The 21,402-nt window shown below is 40.4% G+C and overlaps 2 protein-coding genes across 2 annotated transcripts in view; one reads left to right on the plus strand and one right to left on the minus strand.

Annotated features, from left to right (window-relative positions):
* The window catches only part of atp13a2 (ATPase cation transporting 13A2), a 93,326-nt gene extending 79,004 nt beyond the window's left edge, over window positions 1–14,322 (plus strand). The window contains exons 26-29 of the mRNA XM_063033138.1: window positions 235–458; window positions 4,975–5,123; window positions 10,956–11,128; window positions 12,421–14,322. Coding sequence (XP_062889208.1) covers window positions 235–458; window positions 4,975–5,123; window positions 10,956–11,128; window positions 12,421–12,591 — 717 coding nt within the window. The 3' untranslated portion in view covers window positions 12,592–14,322. The remainder of the gene's footprint in view (window positions 1–234; window positions 459–4,974; window positions 5,124–10,955; window positions 11,129–12,420) is intronic.
* Window positions 14,323–14,469: 147 nt separating this feature from the next.
* sdhb (succinate dehydrogenase complex, subunit B, iron sulfur (Ip)) overlaps window positions 14,470–21,402 on the minus strand; it is a 36,201-nt gene continuing 29,268 nt past the window's right edge. The window contains exons 5-8 of the mRNA XM_063033139.1: window positions 20,883–20,999; window positions 16,684–16,785; window positions 15,940–16,062; window positions 14,470–14,772 (exon numbers count right to left, since the gene is read on the minus strand). Coding sequence (XP_062889209.1) covers window positions 14,695–14,772; window positions 15,940–16,062; window positions 16,684–16,785; window positions 20,883–20,999 — 420 coding nt within the window. The 3' untranslated portion in view covers window positions 14,470–14,694. The remainder of the gene's footprint in view (window positions 14,773–15,939; window positions 16,063–16,683; window positions 16,786–20,882; window positions 21,000–21,402) is intronic.

Below are 21,402 nucleotides of genomic sequence, written 5' to 3' on the forward strand. Positions count from 1 at the left end.
CTTGATGATGGATGTTCCCACTTTGAGGCAGTGCTTCTTGTGGATGCTGCTTGACTTGGTATTTCAAATGCTGATTGATGTAGTTCAGGGTAGGGCAGAGACCAGGTAACTTGATTTTATTCCTTATTGATTATTTTTAAACTCTGTTTAATGTCTCCCAGCCTCCTCCTATCAATCTAATTAGAAGTTCATTGGTGCAAATACCTCACTGTTCTAAAATGCTTTCTGATGCAGATAAACTCAAACTTGGGAGACTGGCAGTATCTGTACTTTGACCTGGTTATTACTACAACTGTGGCCATACTCATGGGTCGAACGGGGCCTGCAAAAGAGCTTGTGGCGCAGCGGCCTGTGGGGAGTCTTATCAACATTACAATCCTGGGCAGTCTGCTTCTACAAACCATACTGGTTATATTGATTCAGATCCTCACTTACACAATCACTACTAATCAGAACTGGTAAGCATGTCACATCATCCCTAGTTGTACAATTACTGGATGAAAGAAAATGATTGCTTTAAAACAATATATAGATTGAACTGTAACCTTCTAAATTCTTCGAGTTTTACGTCTGTCTCTGTATGCTATCTTCCATAATTATTCTTGGTATATTGGTAAGAAAATAATAAGGTAAATTGGTAAATTTCAATTGGCAAATTGGTTTATTATTGTCACTTGTATCAAAGTACGGTGAAAAACTTTGTTTTGCATGCCAAGCTCACAGATAATTTCTTTACATCACTACATCAAGGTAGTACAAGCAGTAAGCAACAACAGAATTCAGACTTTTTACAGTTTTAGAAAGTGCAGGAGAGGCAGACTATATGGTGCTATGACAAAGTAGATTCCATTTTACCGTTCTAGAGTCCATTCAGTAGGTTAGAAGCTGGTCCACGGTAGGTTAGAAGCTGGTTGGAGAAAGTTTGGACGCCTTTCCTCCCATCTGTGATTTCCACGTTGATCTCAGCAGCCGCCTCAACCCCGAGTAGAAACAAATCATCCTCAATTGCGACACTGGTGATTATAAAACTGCTAGAGGGGTTTGCAAGATACTTAGAGAGAACTGGGACAGACTTTCCCCAACTTAACAGTTGTAAAATCTTTGGTGTCTGCACATCATCTGTGTGAGGCTATTAAAAGTGAGATAGGAAAAGTTCAGAGCCAGCATGTTACCAGTACGAGTGGAGTTGAAAGGCTGGCTGTGTGACTGTGTGGGTTGGGGGGCGGGGGCAAGAGGGTGGTGGGGCAGTGATTATGAGAGACAGGAGTTACAGGTTTCCCCCGCCAAACGAAGGTAGAGCGTTCCTATGAAACGGTTCGTAAGCCGAAATGTCGTAAAGCAAAGAAGCAATTACCATTTATTTATAAGGGAAAAATTTGTGAGCGTTCGCAGACCCAAAAATAACCTACCAAATCATGCCAAATAACACATAAAACCTAAAATAACAGTAACATATAGTAAAAGCAGGAACGATATGATAAATACACAGCCTATATAAAGTAGAAATACTTTTCCACAGTCATTACTGAACTGTTCTCTGTAGCGAAAATCTCATGCAAGCGCTGTCGGCAGAAAATCTCACGCAAGCGCTGTTGGCAAAAACACGGCGCAAGCGCTCTCCAGTAATCTTTAAGCTATGAAGCTGCCAAATCATACCAAATAACACGTAAAAATACACAGCCTATATAAAGTAGAAATAATGTATATACAGTGTAGTATCACTTACCAGAATTGGTTCAGCGCCGAGCACACTGATGATGGTGTGTTAGACCGAGTCGTCGCAGGTTGGGTGGTGCAGTGGCCCCCACCCTCCAGGCCGCCGACAGATACCGAACCATGAAGCATGCAGGGGTACAATGGTAGCCGGGAGGCATCCAGCACATCTTTAAGAAAAAAGCCGAAATAAACATGCTAATGAATTACGTGTCGGGCGGCACCTAATTAATTAGCATGTTTATTTCGGCTTTTTTCTTAAAGATGTGCTGTGTGCCTCCTGGCTACTGTTGCATTCTCCATGAATCGGTACAGTATCTGTCCGCGGCCTGAGTGTTGGGGTGGTGGGACACTGGGGTGTCATCTCGCTGTCTGTTTCCATTAGAACAGGCAGCTCATCTTCTCCTATGACTGCCTGCCTCGATGTCGTAGGTGGAGGTTCGTCGTCTGCTGTGGCTGATGCGGAAGGCTTGCTTGACTGCTGAGCCTCGCGCATTTTTCTGTCATACAGTTCTTTATAAAGACTCAAACCTTCCTGCAAATATCCCCTAAACCGACGTACCCTTTCAAAATTAAAGTCATACTTTATCATTGCAGCGAAAATCTCACGCAGTCACTTTCGGTCCGTTCGCTATTACATTGGGTTTCGATTGTTATCCTTTCTTCTTCCAATTGCATCAGCTCTTCATCTATCAGTTCTTGGTCATGGGATGCCAAAACCTCTTCAACATCATGTTCGTCAGCCAAACTCACTTAGTCTTACTTCATTCACCACGATCGAAACGCTTAATTATGTCTAGTTTTACGCTACGAGCTCTTTTAGGCTTTTCCAATACCTTAGAACTCATCTTGCGAACAGCTGCTCACAGGCACGTGTTTAAGCAATGCTGGCGAGAATGCAGTTCCGAATCCGGGGAGAGTGGCTGCTCGGGGCGCGCAGCGCACTGCCTTTTATCGCGCGCTGATTTTCCCTGCGCGCTGCTTTTTTTTTCATAACAGTGAAAACACCTTCTGAAAGCGAAAACAGGGTACTAATGTAGGTCTTTCATAACTGAGGTTTTGTAAAGCGAACATTCGGAAAGCGGGGGACACCTGTATTTGCATTTGTAAAGGCATGTTTTTGTGTGGGATACAATGTCTCACAAAAATGATAGCTTTTTTAAAGAGGTGAGCAAAAGAATTAACCAGAGCAGGGTAGTAGATGTGTACAGGGACAAGGCAGGCTGATGGAGAAAGTTAACTTGCCCCTTTTCCTCCATTAGCTTGGTGGCAGGAGGCAGTGGTTGGAGGTAGAGGGTTGATAGTCTAATTGGAGTGGTGTGCTGCTGGGTCCCCCGACGTTTGTCATGTGTAATAGTTATTTGTGTAAGAATATAGATGGCATAATAGTAAGTTAGAAGATTTCACAAAAATGGGCACTATATGAACAATGAACTGGGAAGGTGGGCAAAGGATCAGCAGATGGAATTTAACTTGGACACAGTGAATTGCAGAGCTCAAGGAGTGGCATTGAGATGTTGGAGTATAGGTACATAGATAGACATATGAAAACATGGCATACTTGCCTTCACGAGCCATGACACTAAGTGCAAGAGTTGGGAATTCATAATACACTTGTATAAAACAAAGGAAAGACTTCACATAGATAATTGTATGTCATTCTGGTTACTACAGGATAGTAAGCTCGGGGAGGTCCAGAAAATGTTCACAAAGATGTTTCCTGGCTTGAGTTTTAAGGACAGATTGGATAAGCTGGGCCTGTTGCCCCTGGAGTGAAGGATGCTGAGAGCTGACTTACAGAAATTGATAAAATTGTGAGGGTCGACTGTCATAGTTGTTTTCATTAGGGTACAGGAACTTAAAACTAGGTTTGAGTGGAAACATTTTAAAGAGATCAGAGGGGCAACTTTTCCACACGAAGTGGTGGGTATATGCAAAGCTACCAGTGGAAGTGGTAGCGAAAAGTACAATTGCAACATTTAAGAAAACATTTGGACAAGTGTAAGGAAAGGCTTAGATGGTTATGACCCAAGTGCACACAAATGGGATTGGGGTAGATAGGAGTCCCGGCCACATGGCTTGTTTGTATGCTGTACAGCTCAGTGACTCTTGCATGCCAGTCAACCTTCAGTACTGAAAAAAAATTAGAAAGAAATAATGCAGCAGATTCAATAACATTGTTATTTTCAATGTTTAATTTGTACTCCTGGAGGTAAAAGGACTTCACACAGCCAAAACTCGTGGCCATTTGTATCTCACCTTCGGTTTCCATAGCCTATCACAGGTTTTGTGCTCTTGGAGTGGTTACCATGTGTAACAAAATCTGTGGTCCGTATCACAAACAAGAGAAATCTGCAGGTGCTGGAAATCAAATTAATGCAGAAAAATGCTGGAGGAAATCAGCAGGCCGGACAGCATCTATGAGAAAGAGTAAACAGTCAACTTTTTGGGCCGAGACCCTTCATCGGGACTGGAAAAAAGTCAGTGTAAGAAGGTGGGGGGGAGGAGAGGAAGAAGCACAAGGTAGTAGGAGATAGAGCAACTGGGGGAGGGGTGATGCAAAGAACTGGGAAGACAATTGGTGAAAGAGATAAAGGGCTGGAGAAGGGGGAATCTGATGGGTGGGGACAGAAGGCCATGGAAGGATGGAAAGGGGGAGGGGCACCACGGGGAAGTGAAGGGCAAATAAGGAGATAGGTGAGAAAGGGAAATGGGGAATGGTGAAGGAGATGGAGGGGTGGGGTGGGGGCATTTACTGGAAGTTTAAGAAATCAATGTTCATGCCATCAAGTTGGAGGCTACCCAGGCGGAATATAACGTGTTGCTGCTCCAACCTAAGTGTGGCCTCATCATGGCAGTAGAGGAGGCTGTGGACTGACATGTTGGAATGGGAAATAGAATAGAAATGGGCGGCCAGCGGGAGATCCTGCTTTTTCTGGAGGACAGAGCGTAGGGGTTCAGCGAAGCGGTCTCCCAATCTACGTCAGGTCTCACCGATATACAGGAGGCCACAACGGGAGCACCGGATACTGTAGATAATCCCAGTAGACTCACAGGTGAGGTGTTGCCTCACCTGGGATGACCGTTTGTGGCCCTGAATGGTAGCGAGGGTCCATATTCTAATTTCCAGTGGTTAGGGTTGAATTAATAGAATTCAGATGTTAACCCTTTGTGGTTGTTTATTGGTGCAGACATGTCAGGGAGGTTGCTAATTGCCTTTCTCTCATCACTGTGAACAGCTTCAGATTTCTGTTTTTGAAGGTTTGTTCCTGCAAACACCAGTTCCTCTGTCAACAGACTACCAAACTATGAAAACACTGCTTTATTCTGTGTGTCTGGATTCCAGTATCTCATCCTGGCAACAGTACTTTCCAAGGGTCAACCTTTTCGCAAGCCGCTGTATTCGAATGGTACCTTACTATTTTACTATATTTAATGGAGAGATGTGCGTTATGTGTCCCTTATGTATGTTATGTTCTGCAAAGATTATACGAAGAACATTTTATATTTATCGCTCTTTCATGAACTATTCTTTCCTATATTGCAGTACCTCTGAGTGGCATTTTCCTGCCACAAGATTTATAAGCTTTGTGATAGTTAGTATTTTCCCTTCATGGCGATACCTACTGTAGTTAACTTTTAACATTGTGACATTCAGCCGCAAAGAAATTCCATCCCACACTTGGGTCATCTCAGTTCTAACTCTCTTATTTGTTCTGCTGCTTATCTGCTATAATGGATTACAAATGTTTGAATTTCTGTCTCTCCCAACAAACCTGGTTTACTTATTGCTAGCCATACCAAGCCATTTGAATTGAGGATCCTTGGTTAAATCTGTTCTACGGTTAACCGCAACCATTTTAGCAATCCGTCCGCTAAGAGTTTCATCATCTACATTGTGGAGAAAGTATTTAAGATTTCAGCTCCCAATGCTATCCAATAATTTCTGCTGTAAGGCAATTTTTCCCAGCTGAGCCACTTTAGATTCTGATGCAGTGCTGCCTCATTCTCCATCTAAGCCCAATGACAATTTACGAGAGCTAATAATGATTGTCAGTAGCAAGGAGGGTAGATAGATTTACTTCTATTTTAATTCTATCTCTGTTGTTGAGTGTGACTCAGGATAGACTGTACATGCTACAGGAATTTTACTTCAATGGGAATAGCATCTATTTTATGATAATTGATTATTATATGTTACAAGGTTTACTTGGAACTCTCTCAGGAGTTAGTTATGGTTAAGGTAAGAAAGTTTGCAAATACTGAACAGCCAGGTGGGTATGATTGTAGCTGTCATCCTCTGAGACACCAAGCAATAGAGTCATTGAACACTACAGCATAGACACAGGTCCTCTGGCCCATCTAGTCTGTGCTAAACCATTCATCTTTCTAAGCTCATTGGCCTGCACCCGGACTACAGCTCTTCATTCCCCTCTCATCCATGTGCCCATCCAAATTTCTCTCAAACGTTGAAATTGACCCTGCATCCACCACTTATGCTGCCAGTCGTTCCACACTCTCACCACTCTCTTCAGTGAAGTCCCTCTCATGCTCCCAATAAACATTTCACCTTTCATCCGTAACCCATGACGTCTAGTTATAGTTTCACTCAACCACAGTGGAAAAAGCCTGCTTGCATTTACTTTATCTATATATTCCTTATAATTTTATATACCTCTATCAAATCTCCCCTCAGTCTTCTATGTTCTAGGGAAGAAAGTCCTAGCCTATTCAACCTTTTCCTGTAATTCAGGTCCTCAAGTCCTGACAACATTCTTGTAAATTTTCTCTTGTTTACATCTTTCCTGTAGGTTGGTGACCAAAACTGCACACAATGCTCCAAATCAAGCCGTACCAACATTTCATACAATTTCAACACATCATCCCAATTCTTGTACTCAGTACATTGATTTATGAAGGCCAACGTGCCAAAAACTTTCTTTGCGACCTTAACTACCTGTGCGCTAAATTTTCAAGGAATGATGAACCTGTATTCCCAAATTCCTCCATTGTACCACACTCCTCAGTACCTGTTTAAGACCTACACTGGTTGGTCATTCCAAAGTGCAACACTTCAGACTTGTGTACATTAAAATTCCATCTGCCATTTTTCAGCCCATTTTTCCAGCTGGTCCAGATCCCACTGCAAGCTTTGATAGGCTTCCTCGCTATCCACTACACCCCCACTCTTGGTGTTATCCACAAGTTTATTGATCTAGTTAACCACATTATCATCCAGATCATCGACATAAATGACAAACAACTCTGATCTTTGCAGCACACCACTAGTCACAGGTCTCCAGTCAGAAAGGCAACCATCTACAGCCACTCTCTGATTTCTTCCGCAGAGCCAGTGTTAAACCCAGTTTACTATCTCATTTTGAATGTCAAGTGACTGAACCTTTTTGACCAATCTCCCATATGGAACCTTGTCAAGGGCCTTTGTAAAGTCCATGTATACAGCATCCACTGCCTTGCCTTGATCAACTTTCCTGGTAGCTTCCTTGAAAAACTCTAAAAGATTGGTTCGACGACTTACCACACCAAAGCCATGTTGACTATCCCTGATCAGTCCCTGTCTATCCAAATACTTGTATATCCGGTCCAGTATATCATGTTTCTTAGAATACCTTCCAATAATTTACTCGTGACTGATTACAGGCTCACCAGCCTGTAATTTCCCAGCTTATTCTTAGGGCTTTTCTTAGATGACAGAATCCGTCACCTCACCCATGGCGAAGGATGTTTTAAGTATCTCTGCTAGGGCCCCTGTAATTTTTGCACTAGCCTTCCACTGGGTCTGAGGGAACATTTTGTCAGCCTCTGGGGATTTGTCCACTCTAATTTGTCTCAAGACAGCAAACACCCCCTCCTCCTGTAATTTGTATGGGGTCCATGACCTCACTACTGCTTTGCCTCACTTCTATAGACTCTGTCTGAACCTGAGTAAATACAGATGTAAAAAATCCATTTAAGATCTCCTCCATCTCTTTCAGCTCCCAGCTTAGATTACCACTCTGGTCTTCCAGAGGACCAATTTTGTCCCTTGATATCTTTTTGCTCGTAATATATCTGTAGAAGTCCTAGGGATTCTCCTTCACCTTGTCTGCTAGAACCTCATATCTTCTTATAGGCCTCCTGATTTCCTTAAATGTTCTCTTGCATTTCTTATACCTCACTTGTTCCTGCCTGCCTGTACCCATTATGCACCTCTTTCTTTTTCTTAACCAGGGCCTCAATATCGCTCAAACCAAGGTTCCTTAGACCTGTTATCCTTGCCTTTTATTCTGTCAGGAGCATAAATGTCACTTTTAATGTCACTTAAAATTTCACTTAACATGTACACATTTGCCAGAAAACAACCCATCCCAATCCATACTTGCCAGATTCATTCTGATATGGGCCGACCTTCACTAATCCAGCACCATTGGGACCTGAGGAGTGCCAGATTAGTGAAAGTGCCGAGTTACAGAAGGATCACATTAAGCATAATCAGTGCCAGATTATCGAAGGAATTGGATTACAGGTAGTCGGATTAGTGAAGGTCGACCTGTACCATCAAATTTGGCCTTTCTCCAATTTAGAATCTCAACCCAAGGACCAGACCTATCCTTTTCCATTATTATGTTGAAACTAATAGCATTATGATTAGGAGACACAAAGTGTTTTTCCCTACTGTCATCTGCCTTAATAGCAGATCAAGTATCGCACACTCTCACTATGTACTGATTAAGGCAGCTTTCCTGAACACATTTGACAAACTCTTCCCTGTCCAGGATTTTTACAGTTTGGGAGTCCCAGTCAATATGTGGAAAGTTAAAATCACCTACTATCACAACCTTAAGTTTCTTGCAATAGTTTGCAATCCAACAAATTTTACTCCTCAAAATCTTGTGGTCAGCTGGCTAGTCTATAATATAATCCCGTTAATGTGTTCATAACTTTATTCCTCAGTTCCATCTATAAAGCCTCACTAGATGAGCTCTCCAGTCTGTTCTGACTAGTCTGAGCACTGCCTTGACATTTTCCCTGACTAGTAATGCCTCCCTCCTCCTTTAATCCCTCTCGCTGTATCACGTCTAAAACAATGGACTCCCCCTGCCCCCCCCGGAATAATGAGCTGCCAGTCCTGCCCTTCTTGCAGCCAAGTCTCAATAATGGCTACAATGTCATAATACCCTAAGCTCATTGGCCTTTCCTACAATACTCCTTGCACTGAAATATGTGCAGCTTGAACATTAAACCCACCATGCTCCCCTTTTGATTCCTGACTTTGAATGCTGGCTTAACAACATCTGTCTCCACAACTACTCCACTATCTGTTCTGGTGCTCTGGTTCCCATTCCCCTGTAACTCTAGTTTAAACCCCCGCCCCCGCCCCCGCTCATTCAGTACTAGCAAACCTTCCCGCTGGGATATTAATCCCCTTCAAGTCAGGTGCAAACCATCCCTTCTGTACAAGTCCCACCTTCCCTGGAAGAGAGCCTAATGATCCAAAAGTCTAAAGCCCTCCCTCCTGCACCAATATGTTACCCATGTGGTAAACTGTATGATCTTCCTATTTCTGCCCTGACTAGTACGTGGCATAGGTAAGCAATCCTAAGATCACAACCCTTGAGGTCCTGTCCTTTAACTTAGCACCTAACTCCCTGAACTCACTTTGCAGTACCTAATCACCCATCCTACCCATGTTATTGGTACCAAAGTGGCCCACAACCTCTGGCTGCTCACCCTCCCATTTAAGAATGCTGTGGATTCAATTTGAGATGTGCATAACCCCTGGTTCCAGGAGGCAACAGGCCATCTGGGAATCTCATTCTTGTCCACGGAACCTCTTTTCTGTTACCCTAACCAATAATCCCCTATCACTACAGCTCGCCTCTTCTCCCAAACGAGAAAATCTGCAGATGCTGGAAATCCAAGCAACACACAAAATGCTGGTGGAACTCAGCAGGACCGTCCTGCCGAAGGGTTTCAGCCCAAAACGTCGACTGTACTGTTTTCCATAGATGCTTGCTGCCTGGCCTGCTGAGATCCTCCAGCATTTTGTGTGTCACATCTTCTTCCCCTTCTTTTCTGAGCCACAGTGCCAGACCATCCTTAACATGGTCTCTAAGGAGCTGCAGCTTGGTGCACTTTATGCAGACGTAGTTATCAGGGAGACTGGAGGTCTCCCAAAGTTCCCAAATCTCTCACAAGGAACATACCACAAAACGTAGACCCATTCTCAGTGCACCAGCTATATACTAACAGAGGGAAAAAAACTTACTTAGAGCCCTTGTCTATGCTTACCCATAACTGTTTAGCCAAAGCCAGAGTACCACAAAAATGGCCCACTCCAATAATACCATACTGCTTGCATCTCTCTTTTTATTGGCTCACATAAGACTCACTCGCAATGAGACTTGCAGTCTTCAAATGGCTCTGCAAGAAATCGCTCACTTGGTACTTCAGTGAGTATGGCTCCTGCCCTGCAAGATGTCGCTCTCTCACTTGCTACCTCAAAATTCAAACTGAGGCGAATCTCAATCTTTCTGGACCTGAGGGATTTAAATGGTTTATATGTAGAGTAGAATTTCCAAAATGTGTTGGACTTTACAACAGGAGCAGATTTTAGCCAACTGCTAGAAATTTTACGGTTAGTACACATTTTATTATTTATCACAAATGCTTCCTTCCCTTCATCCTATATTTGCAGTATTAGTCCTATAATGTTTGCAGTTTATGATCTTCATGTTTGAAAATGCTGAATTATAGATAGGTTTTTCCTTTGATTATGGTACAAATGGTACATGGCATCTGACTTAAAAGGTCTGTCATTTTCAGTGGATCTGTAAAGTTCAATCTTGTTGCACAAAGCAGTTTGTAGTCACCCCCAACCCCCCCCCAAGGAATTAATACTACATGACATGATTAGGATTGTTGATTCTGTGGAAAATATTTAGCACAAGGGGCAGTATTTAAATTGAGCTGTGGGTACACTTAATGTGAACATAAAGCTGACTCCATTTTAGTTGAGTCTTCTCATGAATTTTTCTCCCCATGTGGTATGGGCACGAGTTTCAATGCTTGGTTTAAGAATTTTACTAATTTTTTATTTGGTAACTTTAGATTTGGTAGTTGGACTCAGACCCTCACATTCACACCAGCTAAAATGAATGTATTTCAATTGCTGTAGTCCTTGAAAGTACAGAGTGCTGTTCTGAAAGGATGTTTGACTGGATTCTGCATTTCTTTTTCAGTACTGTTCCTGATTGCATTGGTTGTGCTCTACACAATGATGATATTTTTGACAGTTTACCCACTTCAGTTCATCCGAAAAATTCTGCAACTGATGTTCATCAGTGATATAAAATTTAAATTGTTGTTGCTGGGGTTAGCGGCATTGCAGTTCTTTATCTCCTTTCTGTTTGAGGTAAGAAACAACTCAAACACTTGATGTTTTAACCCCCTTTATGTTGAATTCACTAGTCTAGATAGAAGATGAGAAATCTTAGCTGAATATAACCTGCAGAAGACACAACCTCTCATTCTTCAGCTTTAGCAATATATAACACCATTTCTGGAAGCTTGTTCCAAGTACACACCACCCTTTGTGTCGAGGAGCTGCCCTGGTGTCACTTGTAAATATCGCACTCCTTATCTTCAGCATATGCCCTCTTATTTATAGTATCTCCTCACTGGAAAAAGACTGCTTTCACCCTGTCTGTGCCTCTCATTCTCCTGCATACCTCCGTCAAATCACCAGTCTCTTGCACTCCAGGGAACAAAGTCCTAGTCTATGTAACCTCTGCTTGTAACTTAGGCCCCCAAATACTGATAAATCTTTTTTGCACTCTTTCTAGATAAGTGACCAAACTGTGCACAATATTCCCAAGTGTGGCCTCACCAATATCTTATGTAACTGCAACTTAACTATACTTACTGCCCTTACTAATGAAGGCCAGCATACCAACACCTTCACCACCCTATCTTCGTGATGCTGCTTTCAGTAAACTACACACTCCTAGGTCCCTCTGTTCCACAACATCCCCAGGACCCTATCATGTACTCTACGTCGTAATAAGTGGGCACGTGGACAAGTGGTTAAGGTGTTCGACTAGCGACCTGAAGGTTGTGAGTTCGAGCCCCAGCTGAGGCCACGTGTTGTGTCCTTGAGCAAGGCACTTAACCACACAGTGCTCTACGACGACACTGGTGCCAAGCTGTATCAGCCCTTGCCCTTCCCTTGGACAACATCGGTGTATTGGAGAGGGAAGACTTGCAGCATGGGCAACTCCCGGTCTTCCATTCAACCTTGCCCAGGCCTGCGCCTTGGAAAGTGAAAACTTTCCAGGCGCAGATCCATGGTCTCGCAAGACTAACGGATGCCTTAAATAAGTCATCATATTTTTCATCTGACCGAGACAGTCTGAGCCCCCTCCACTCTTTTTGGGGATATAGCTAGTCCTTTTATGTACATACTTTTTCTGCAGATACTAACTGAGGGTAGATCATTACATTTTATGGCATCTAAATTGGTATTTGAAGTGTGATGGTAATATATTGAATGAAACAAGGCAGGAAATACTAATAGTTGCATGTTGTATTCTTGTTGGTACACTCTATAGCTATCTTTTTTGAACCAGTTAATGATCGACTGAAGATGAATAAGAATCCCAACTACAGATCCTAACATTTATATGTATCCTTATTCTACTTTTTCAGATGGCTATAGATAATGGATTTCTTAACATGTGCAAAAGGCCATTGTGCAAGAAGAAATCATCCAAAAAGTTGTATAAAAAACTTGAGAAAGAACTATGCTACAATTTAGCATGGCCTCCTCTTAATGAAATTATATATGCTGAACCAAGGAATATCATCGATCTCGAATGACACCTGCATGGAAATGGGCAACGAGATAAAGGCCAGTTTTTAAACCAAAAATATACTACCTGAAATCCACCAGGGATGCTAAGAACCTTGTATGTGCATCCAATGATGCAAGAATATGCAGCTGGATATAAATCTTCACCACAAACTCCCCACCCCCCAAAAAAAAACTTGGGGACAATATTTGTAAAGTTATAAGCAGATTAGAATTTGCCCTTTGACCATTACCATGTCTCCTTTTGCATAAGAATAAGGTATACTCTGCCAACTCATACATACGAGTTTCTTGTCAATGAAATCAAATGTTCTGTTATTGAAGAAAATCATTCTTGGTTTCCTGGTTGGAGGAAATCCTTAATGTTTTCTCTAGTAACGTGTTGTTATTTATTGAACACAAAGATTTTTTAATTGAAGCCTGGTAGAGAACTTTAACTTGGGATCAATGTATGTGCGTATATGTAGATGGGCAGATGAGAGAGAGGGGAGAAGCAATGAACACTTTTATTGTCCTTTGAAAACTTGCAAAGCTATATTGATGAATCTAAGCCTAGGTCCATTTAGGATTTCATCAATTTATCTTTGCCTGTTTTAAGATTTATTAAGATAATTCCTTTTACCCATAACTGTTTTGGCACTTTATTTCCATGGGTGCTGGTAGCCCTTGTGCTGATCAGTTACCATTTAAATCAGGCTGTTTATGGATCCACGGAAGAAAGCAGACTGGATCACGTTTTAACCTGGCTTTTGTCTACTTAATCCGTTATCCACTTGTGCACTTTTAAGTGAATTGGAACAATGTGTAATATTTTTCCCCTTATAGCCCAGTTTACTAAGGCCAATTATGTTAACCACCATTGCCAGAGATTGAACCTGGGACCGGCTGATATTTGGTTCCTGATCTCTGAGGATGAATGATGCCTTCTGCAAAAGGCAGTGTGCTTTTTGCTTAGAGAAAGTGTATAGTGCTGAAAACAGCCTTAAGCTGTGCTTATGATTGCTGCAAATTGGTCCAAATAAAGCTGAAACTTATTTTATGTTTCAATTTGCCAAGATCTGAGCACTTGCCATAATTCATTTTTCAGTCATTATCCATGAATTTAAAAATTCCTTTTCCATGAAATTGATCATGATTGCTGGAAGTTGCAATTCTTCCTTTGATTTCTACCTTCCCTCACCAGTGTATTGATAAGAGAATTGACTATTTGCTTAAAATTGAATCGGTTAATTCCAAATCTGGACACAAGATTCTTCATATACTGGAAAGCTTGAGAAATATACAGTGCTGGAGAAATTCAGCAAGTCAACAGTTTCAGTGGTGGGGAATAAACAGTCAACATTTCAGTCTTGATAAAGAGTCGCAGCCCACAATGACAACTGTTTATTTCTAGCTGCTACCTGACTTGCTGAGCTCCTTCAGCCTTGTGTTGTTTCAAATCTGGTGTGTGTGAATTTGTCCTTTTTAATGCAGCCCAGTTAGGACCGGATGGTGTGTGCAAATGTCTGATTTTAAGACATACTTTTTTGAGAACAGTTTTTATCTACTTTCTTCATATTTTATCTAGGCTAATTTGTGTAGAATATTTTTAAATTGTACAATCTAATTTTGTATTGTTTTTATAACATGGACATTATGTACAGTTTACAGAACAAGTGCTGTTACATTTTACTGTGCCACTTTTACAAAATGTCATGGAAATGTTTGACTGTAGAGCATATAAAGATTTTATTTCTGTGCTTCAGCCATGTCATTGAAAATCACAACTGCACTCTTGCATGTTTTTCATCCCATCACTGCAAATGATTGGAGAAGTCTGGCAGGCCTTGACAAAGATTTTTTCCTAAAATAACCATTGCCCACTTTCTCTCACTGCTGTGTGTATATTGAACAACCTCCACTTGTGCAAATCTGTAACCATACTAAAATTGAGATCATGTAATTTCACCAGCAATAGTTTAACACTTAAAACTAGGAAAGGTGGAAGTTTAATGTCTAATGAAGAGTTTATAGATGAACAATTATCACTTACTGTTCAAATCACTAATGATTTATTTGATACTTCAGATTTACAATAATTACAGCATATAGACAACTTAACAAACACTTTCCTATGCTGCTGAAGCTTCCGCTTTATATGATGCCATCATCTTCTTTATCTCAGCAATTGCTAGGCCAGGATTCAGACCCTGAAAAGAAAGAAGCATTTATTCAACTCAAATAAAAAGGAAGCTCATGTTTCATAATGATGAAGTTATAAGGGAGTCTATGTATACAAAAGGTGGTAAAGATGACAAACCTACTGTTAAAAACTGAAAATGTCCCTTTTATTATCTCCACCAGATCAGGTGTAACTAACAATCCAATATCCATTATTCAATTATTCTCAGTCTCTCTCTAATAACTGACTTTTCTTTTGTTTTTTTTCCTACAAGCTAAAATAGGCTTGGTTTCTAACCATGTATAGTTCTGATGAAAAGTTATCTGAAATATCAATTAATTTTCTCTATTAGAAGCTGCCAAACGAGTACTTTCAAACATTTTCCATTTCAAATCAGCAGCTTTTTTTTTGCTTTATGCTTTCTAAATTCTGATAATTGTTTTACAGGAATTCAGTATTAAGGTTTGCTCATTATTTTGGAATAATATGTACGTCTTAGCAACTTATCGCATCTTAATCATTCAACTCATCTTCTGAAGTTGCTTGAACACTCATCCATGTTGTTAATTTAAAATCAACTCTGGCTGATTTCATGAACTTCTTAAATACCTTCATACTTGTGTTACTTATACTGAAATGTAACAGTCAAGTGCTTGTAGACCTCAGCTGGATTCCAGTCCTGATATCAGTTTGTGTTAACGTTCTCCTCATTACATCCAACCCCAGCACTTTTAAATGTTAGAGAATTTAGCACTTCTCACCCACGTTCTTTATTCTGCCAGCCATCTAGATCTCAGACTGCCTTTCTTCCAAAAAACGCTCAAAAATTTGTCAAAGGAGCATAGAATCAAAATTTAACTTTAGATACCAAATTGTTTCTGAAGAAATAATGGGTGGCGTGGTAGCATAGGAGCTAGCAAAATGCTTTACAGCATCTGCGACCCAGGTTCAATTCCCACCGCTGTCTGGAAAGAGTTTGTACATTCTCCCCATGACTGTGTGGGCTTCCTCTACATTCCAAAAGACGTATGGGTTAGGTGGTCACACGGGCTCACTGCACTGAAAGGGCCTGTTACCATGCTCGATCTCCAAATTAAAAAAAAATCAAATGAAGAAATTCTTTATTACATTCCAAACATCTGCAGTGATGTCTATTCATCCAAACTACCTAGCTTGTGGTTGCGTAATTATATACCTTTGGACAGGTTTTTGTGCAATTCATTATAGTGTGGCAACGATAGAGGGAGAAGGGATCTTGTAGCTGAGCTAGGCGCTCCTCTGTGAAATCATCCCTGGAGTCAATCATCCATCGGTATGCCTGAAATATAAACACCAACAAAAGGCTCAATGATGGTATAGAATATTGTCAAATTCCCTAAAATCAAGTGACTACAGTAACAAGGTGCAGGGTTTGATCTCTGCAGCAAGAGAAATAGCTGCGTGTTACTGCAGTATAATTTCACTTGATTGCTGAAATAAGGGTTGTGCTGTGCTCACAGGCATTGAAAAGTGTGTAAGGTTATCTCAGTGAGAATGTACAAACAGCGAGAGATTGCTTCATGTAGCTGGGAAGCCTAGAGCTAAGGGGCACAGTATTAGCCCAAAGAGTCAGCCTTTCAAATAGGGAGAAAAATATTTACTTAAGGGTAGTAATCTTTCATCATTCGCAGTCTTGAGGTAGAGATAATATAGTGATTAAGGCTGAGAAAGCGAGCAATATTTATGGCGATTGGGGAAAGGCATGAAGTCAGTTGTGATATTGAGATGGCAGAGGCTCACCTAGGTATGTCATACTCCTATTTCCTGCATCTTAATGATTTAAATTTAAAATCTAAAATTTTATATAAAGACAAACTAAGAATATCAGACTTCAATATTCACTAAGGAACATTCAAAGTGTATGCTTATTGTTTCCATTAAGCAGTAAATATAGATTTACCTGCATTAGTACTGCAGGGCCCAAGTACTTATCTCCATTCCACCAATAACTAGGGCAGCTGGTACTGCAACAGGCACAAAGGATACACTCATATAGACCATCCTGGCAGAGAGAACAAGCCCATTTTACTTCACGATAAATAAGAAAAAACGTGCAAAACACAGAAGATTGAAGATGCACCACAGGCAGGTTAAAAAAAAGCTAGATTTTTTATACAGCTCAATGTAATGCAAATGGCAACATTCTGAACACTAAAGCAATTTATCACACATCTTCTAAGTATAGGTTTGTGGCTGCAATGAGAGGACCAAGACTTGGAAACAACTCTTCTGCAGTGCAGCAGCAAGTTCATAGTTTATAAACTGTCCTGTTAAATCGGTGAGATCAGTTAGTGCAACACAAGGATTTCAGTCAAAGATGGAGTAACTAATCAAACAGTAAAGAATAATAACTTATAATCAAATCTGCACACTATTAATCAAATACCACATGCACAGCAAAGTATTTTCTAGTCTTTAATGGAAAAATTTCAGAATATTGTATCATGAAGAACATTATCAAAGTTTGTAATTCTATCCTCTTTTCAACTAATCATAATGAAGTTTTCAATTAGGTTCACTCTGAATTGTCTCTGAAATGAACCTACAAGTCATTTAGTTGTATCAGTATCACAATAAAAGTAATAAAACCACATTGACCTAATCACTGTTGTCAATGAAGATGAATGACACACCTAGTCAATACCACTGCACAATAGTCTGACACGGGCATGTTCAAGGAATCTGGATCCCTTCAGCACTATTGTTCTACGAGCAATATACACTCAGCGGCCACTTATTAGGTAGACCTCATTAATGCAAATGGCAGCAACTCAATGCATAAAAGCACACAGACATGGTCAAGATACAGAACAAACAGCAAAATGGGGAAGAAGTGTGATCTAACTGACTAAGACCATGGAATGATTATTGGTGCCAGAAGTGTTTTTGGGGGCTTGAGTATCTCAGAAATTGCTGATTTCCCAGGGTTTTCATGCATAATAGACTCTAGCATTTACAGAGAATGGTGTGAAAAACAAAATAAAACATCCAGTGAGCAGCAGTTATGTGGGCAAAATCACCTTGTTAATGAGCGAGGTCAGAGGAGAATGACCAGAGTGGTTCAAGGCGACAGTAACTCAAATAACCATGTGTTACAACAGTGGTGTGCTGAAGAGCATCTCTGAACACACAACGCATTAAACCTTAAAGTGGATGGGCTACAGCAGTAGAAGACCACACTGGTTTCCACTCCTGCATCTCAAAGTGGCCACTGAGGGTACTACTGGTGTACACTAACCTTACCATATCAGCTTATTCCCTGTTGACTTCCTAGGTCATGTACTCCTTACCAAAATGCTTGGTGCAGAAGTGTTTCAGATTTCTGAATATACAATGAGATAGCTTGGGATTGATTGCCATCATTTCCAACTCAATTTATGTGCTACAGGTAAGCAGTGTCTTACACTTGTTCATCGCACATATTAATTGTAATAATTTTATGGTTTTGTACATTAATGAAAATACTCAGTGTGCAGGGTAACGAAAGCAGCATCAGCAGAATACCTGAATCAGCTGTAAAACAACAAACAAAGGCAGGTTTACAATGTCATGTTTTGATGAAAGGGTTACAGTACACTCAGTATTTTACTTTTTAAAAAAAAGGTTTATGTAAGGTATAAAAACCAATCTTTTCATCAGTGACAATCTTAGCAAACTCAGTGTATTTCTCTGCTGCTTTGTGATCAGCAGACACTTCAAAGATTTAATGCTGCACCTCTTCCTAAATTTGTGCAACCAGTTTGTTGAACATACATAATTACCTTCAATTCATCACGAAAGATTTTCGCTTGTTCCATGATCAGCATACCGTCAGGTGACACGTTCACTCTGACACTGACAAATACACTTCCGATACATGATAGAGATCTTTAAATTTTTCACTTTATGCAGTACTTCTCTATTGTTCATTAACTTCTGTCATTATATATGTGAGGTCACTACTCAGACCTGTCTGTCTGCACAGAGACCTGCACATTGCCTGGGAACCTTCCCAGCACCTTGTGGAATTGTCCATTTGTGAGATCATGTCAGTGCTCAAAAAAGGCAGAATACATAAAATGTAGTCAGTTACCACCCCTGTCTATCAGTTATTTAGTGGAAAGCATAATTGATTTTCTATCAATGCTATTAAATATTTAATCACTAATCTGCTCACTGATTCTCAATTTGGGTTTCACATGAATAAGTTAGCTTTGGGTATCACAGACTTTATCTCAATTCCAAGAGTAAATTACAAGTCCATAACTTTCGATATTATTTGACCAAGAGTAATATCAAGAAATCACAGAAATTTATGAATGGGTTTTAACAGGCAAATCTTGCAGCTGACTGGAGTCATAACTAACACCAAAGGAAATAGTTATGATGGTTAAAACCTATCCCAGACCTGGAAATGGGTTTTCTGCAGTTTCTTAGTGAAAACAATCTTTAGCTGAATCATCAATGACCTTTCCTCTATCACAAATTCCGAAGTGGGAATATGCGAGAACTGGCAGCACTAAATTGCCTTCCAAGCCCCACACCATCCCAACTTGAAAGTATATCAAAGCTCCTTCACCACTGCTGGGTCAAAATCCCATAACTCCTTTCGTAACAACATTGTGGGTATACCCACACTCAAGGACTTCAGCAGTTCCAAGGCGGCTGCTAAACAGCAGTTCGGGATGGGCAAATACATGCTGGCTCAGCATGAAAAACCCACACCACTTAAACAAAAAACAAACTTCCACTTTCTGCATCACCCCCATAATACCATGTAATGCAACAATTTGTCTTCAATGGCCCTTATTAAATCCACTTCTACTTAGAGAAGCAAAATAAGCAAGTACCTAACAGGTCCTTCAGATTAATCATTGCAGTAAGAGCTGTGAGATAAAGAAAATTGTTTAATTCCAAGAACAAACCAGGATAAGTAATTAATGCTGGCCATGCAAATCATGCCCAACTTTTGCCTGTTTCAATCAGGTTTGATAGAGACTGGTACAAAACAAAACCTCAGTGAAGCAAGGCTGTGAATTTCTGAATGAATAGTTTTCCTGAAAGACTATTTACCACCCATCATTCAGGACCCCCATCACCCAGGACAGGGGTCCACAACCTTTTTCGCACCATGGACCAGTTTAATATTGGACAATATTCTTGCGGGGTGGTGGGGGGTGTTTAAATAGGGTTGCCAACTTTCTCACTCCCAAATAAGGCACAAAAGTAGCAGTCAAATATGGGGCACTTGTGTTTACCCCGAGAAAGACTACCATGACCATGAAGCCTTGCACGGGCACCTGTGTGCGCATGCATGTACATGCCAATTTTTTTTCTCTACAAATCGGTTTTGGCTTAATGTTCCTGATTCCGCTAAGTGAAACTACACTGTACATACATTATTTCTACTTTATATAGGCTGTGTATTTATCATATCATTCCTGCTTTTACTATATGTTCCTGTTATTTTAGGTTTTGTGTGTTATTTGGTATGGTTTGGTAGGTTATTTCAACTTCAACAGTGCATGACAGGGAATGAGGAAAGGTGCAGCTGATTCATATCATTTCATATCGCCAAATCATATCGTTTCCTCGTGGCCTGGTAGCACACGCTTTGTGACCTGGTGGTTGGGGACCACTGACCTCTTCTCATTTCCACCCTCAAGGAGGTATAGGAGGACACACACTCAATGCTTTAGGAACAGCATCTTCCTCTCTGCCATCAGATTAACCCATGTATGCTACCTAGATCTTTTTTTGCCCTTTTTGCATTACTTTTTAAAAATACATTTCTTATTGTAATTTATAGTTTTTTATTATTATGTACTGCTGATACAAAACAACAAATTTCACAACACACGCCAGATATATTAAACCCGATTCTGATTCCTGATCAATTCTGGATGACAATGAACTGTAATCTTCATAGATTTGATTCAGTTTGTTTGATGAGTGAGAATATCTAATTTTTTACATTTGGGATAAATAAAATGCATTGAACTGATGATATTCTTGACTTTCACCAAAAACAAAACTTTGAATCTGGGGAAAAAAGGAATCTGCTGATTGTGACTAGTGAAAGAATATTATAATCTTGCATGCGCCCTCTTGCTGCCTTACCAGTTTTTGTCTATCCTCAATTGATTGCAGGTACTGGTCCTTGCCTGCTTGAGATTCATCCTTCTTCTGCAGGTAAGGTTTTATTGATTTGTACTGAGCATAGAAGTTACTGAGGTCCTAGAGGAAAAGAGAAGAGCATCAAAGACAATCTGAATATAATCAGTAAAACAATATATTGACAGCAAAGCAGAAATCATTTTAGTAAATAAACTTAAGACCATTATTCCAGACTACGTTGCTGGATGATGCGGTGGAACTAAAAGACCTTTAAAATATATAAATATATTTCAGAGTAAAACTGTAATCCGGTCATTTTGGAGAGTTTCAAGAAAGCAAAACCAAATATTGTAAGCCATGGAATAAAATGGTCATGTTCAACAAGTAATATAGTATTAAGTAATTTTAGCTTTAATAAAATAATTAGGATAATCACTTCAGGGGAGAGCAACAGAATGGATTCCTGTTCCAGCTTCATAGTGAATCATAAATAATTAAATAGTACTACTGATGCTAGCATAGT

Source organism: Mobula hypostoma, chromosome 25 (genome assembly GCF_963921235.1).
Source record: "Mobula hypostoma chromosome 25, sMobHyp1.1, whole genome shotgun sequence".
Classification (NCBI taxonomy): domain Eukaryota; kingdom Metazoa; phylum Chordata; class Chondrichthyes; order Myliobatiformes; family Myliobatidae; genus Mobula; species Mobula hypostoma.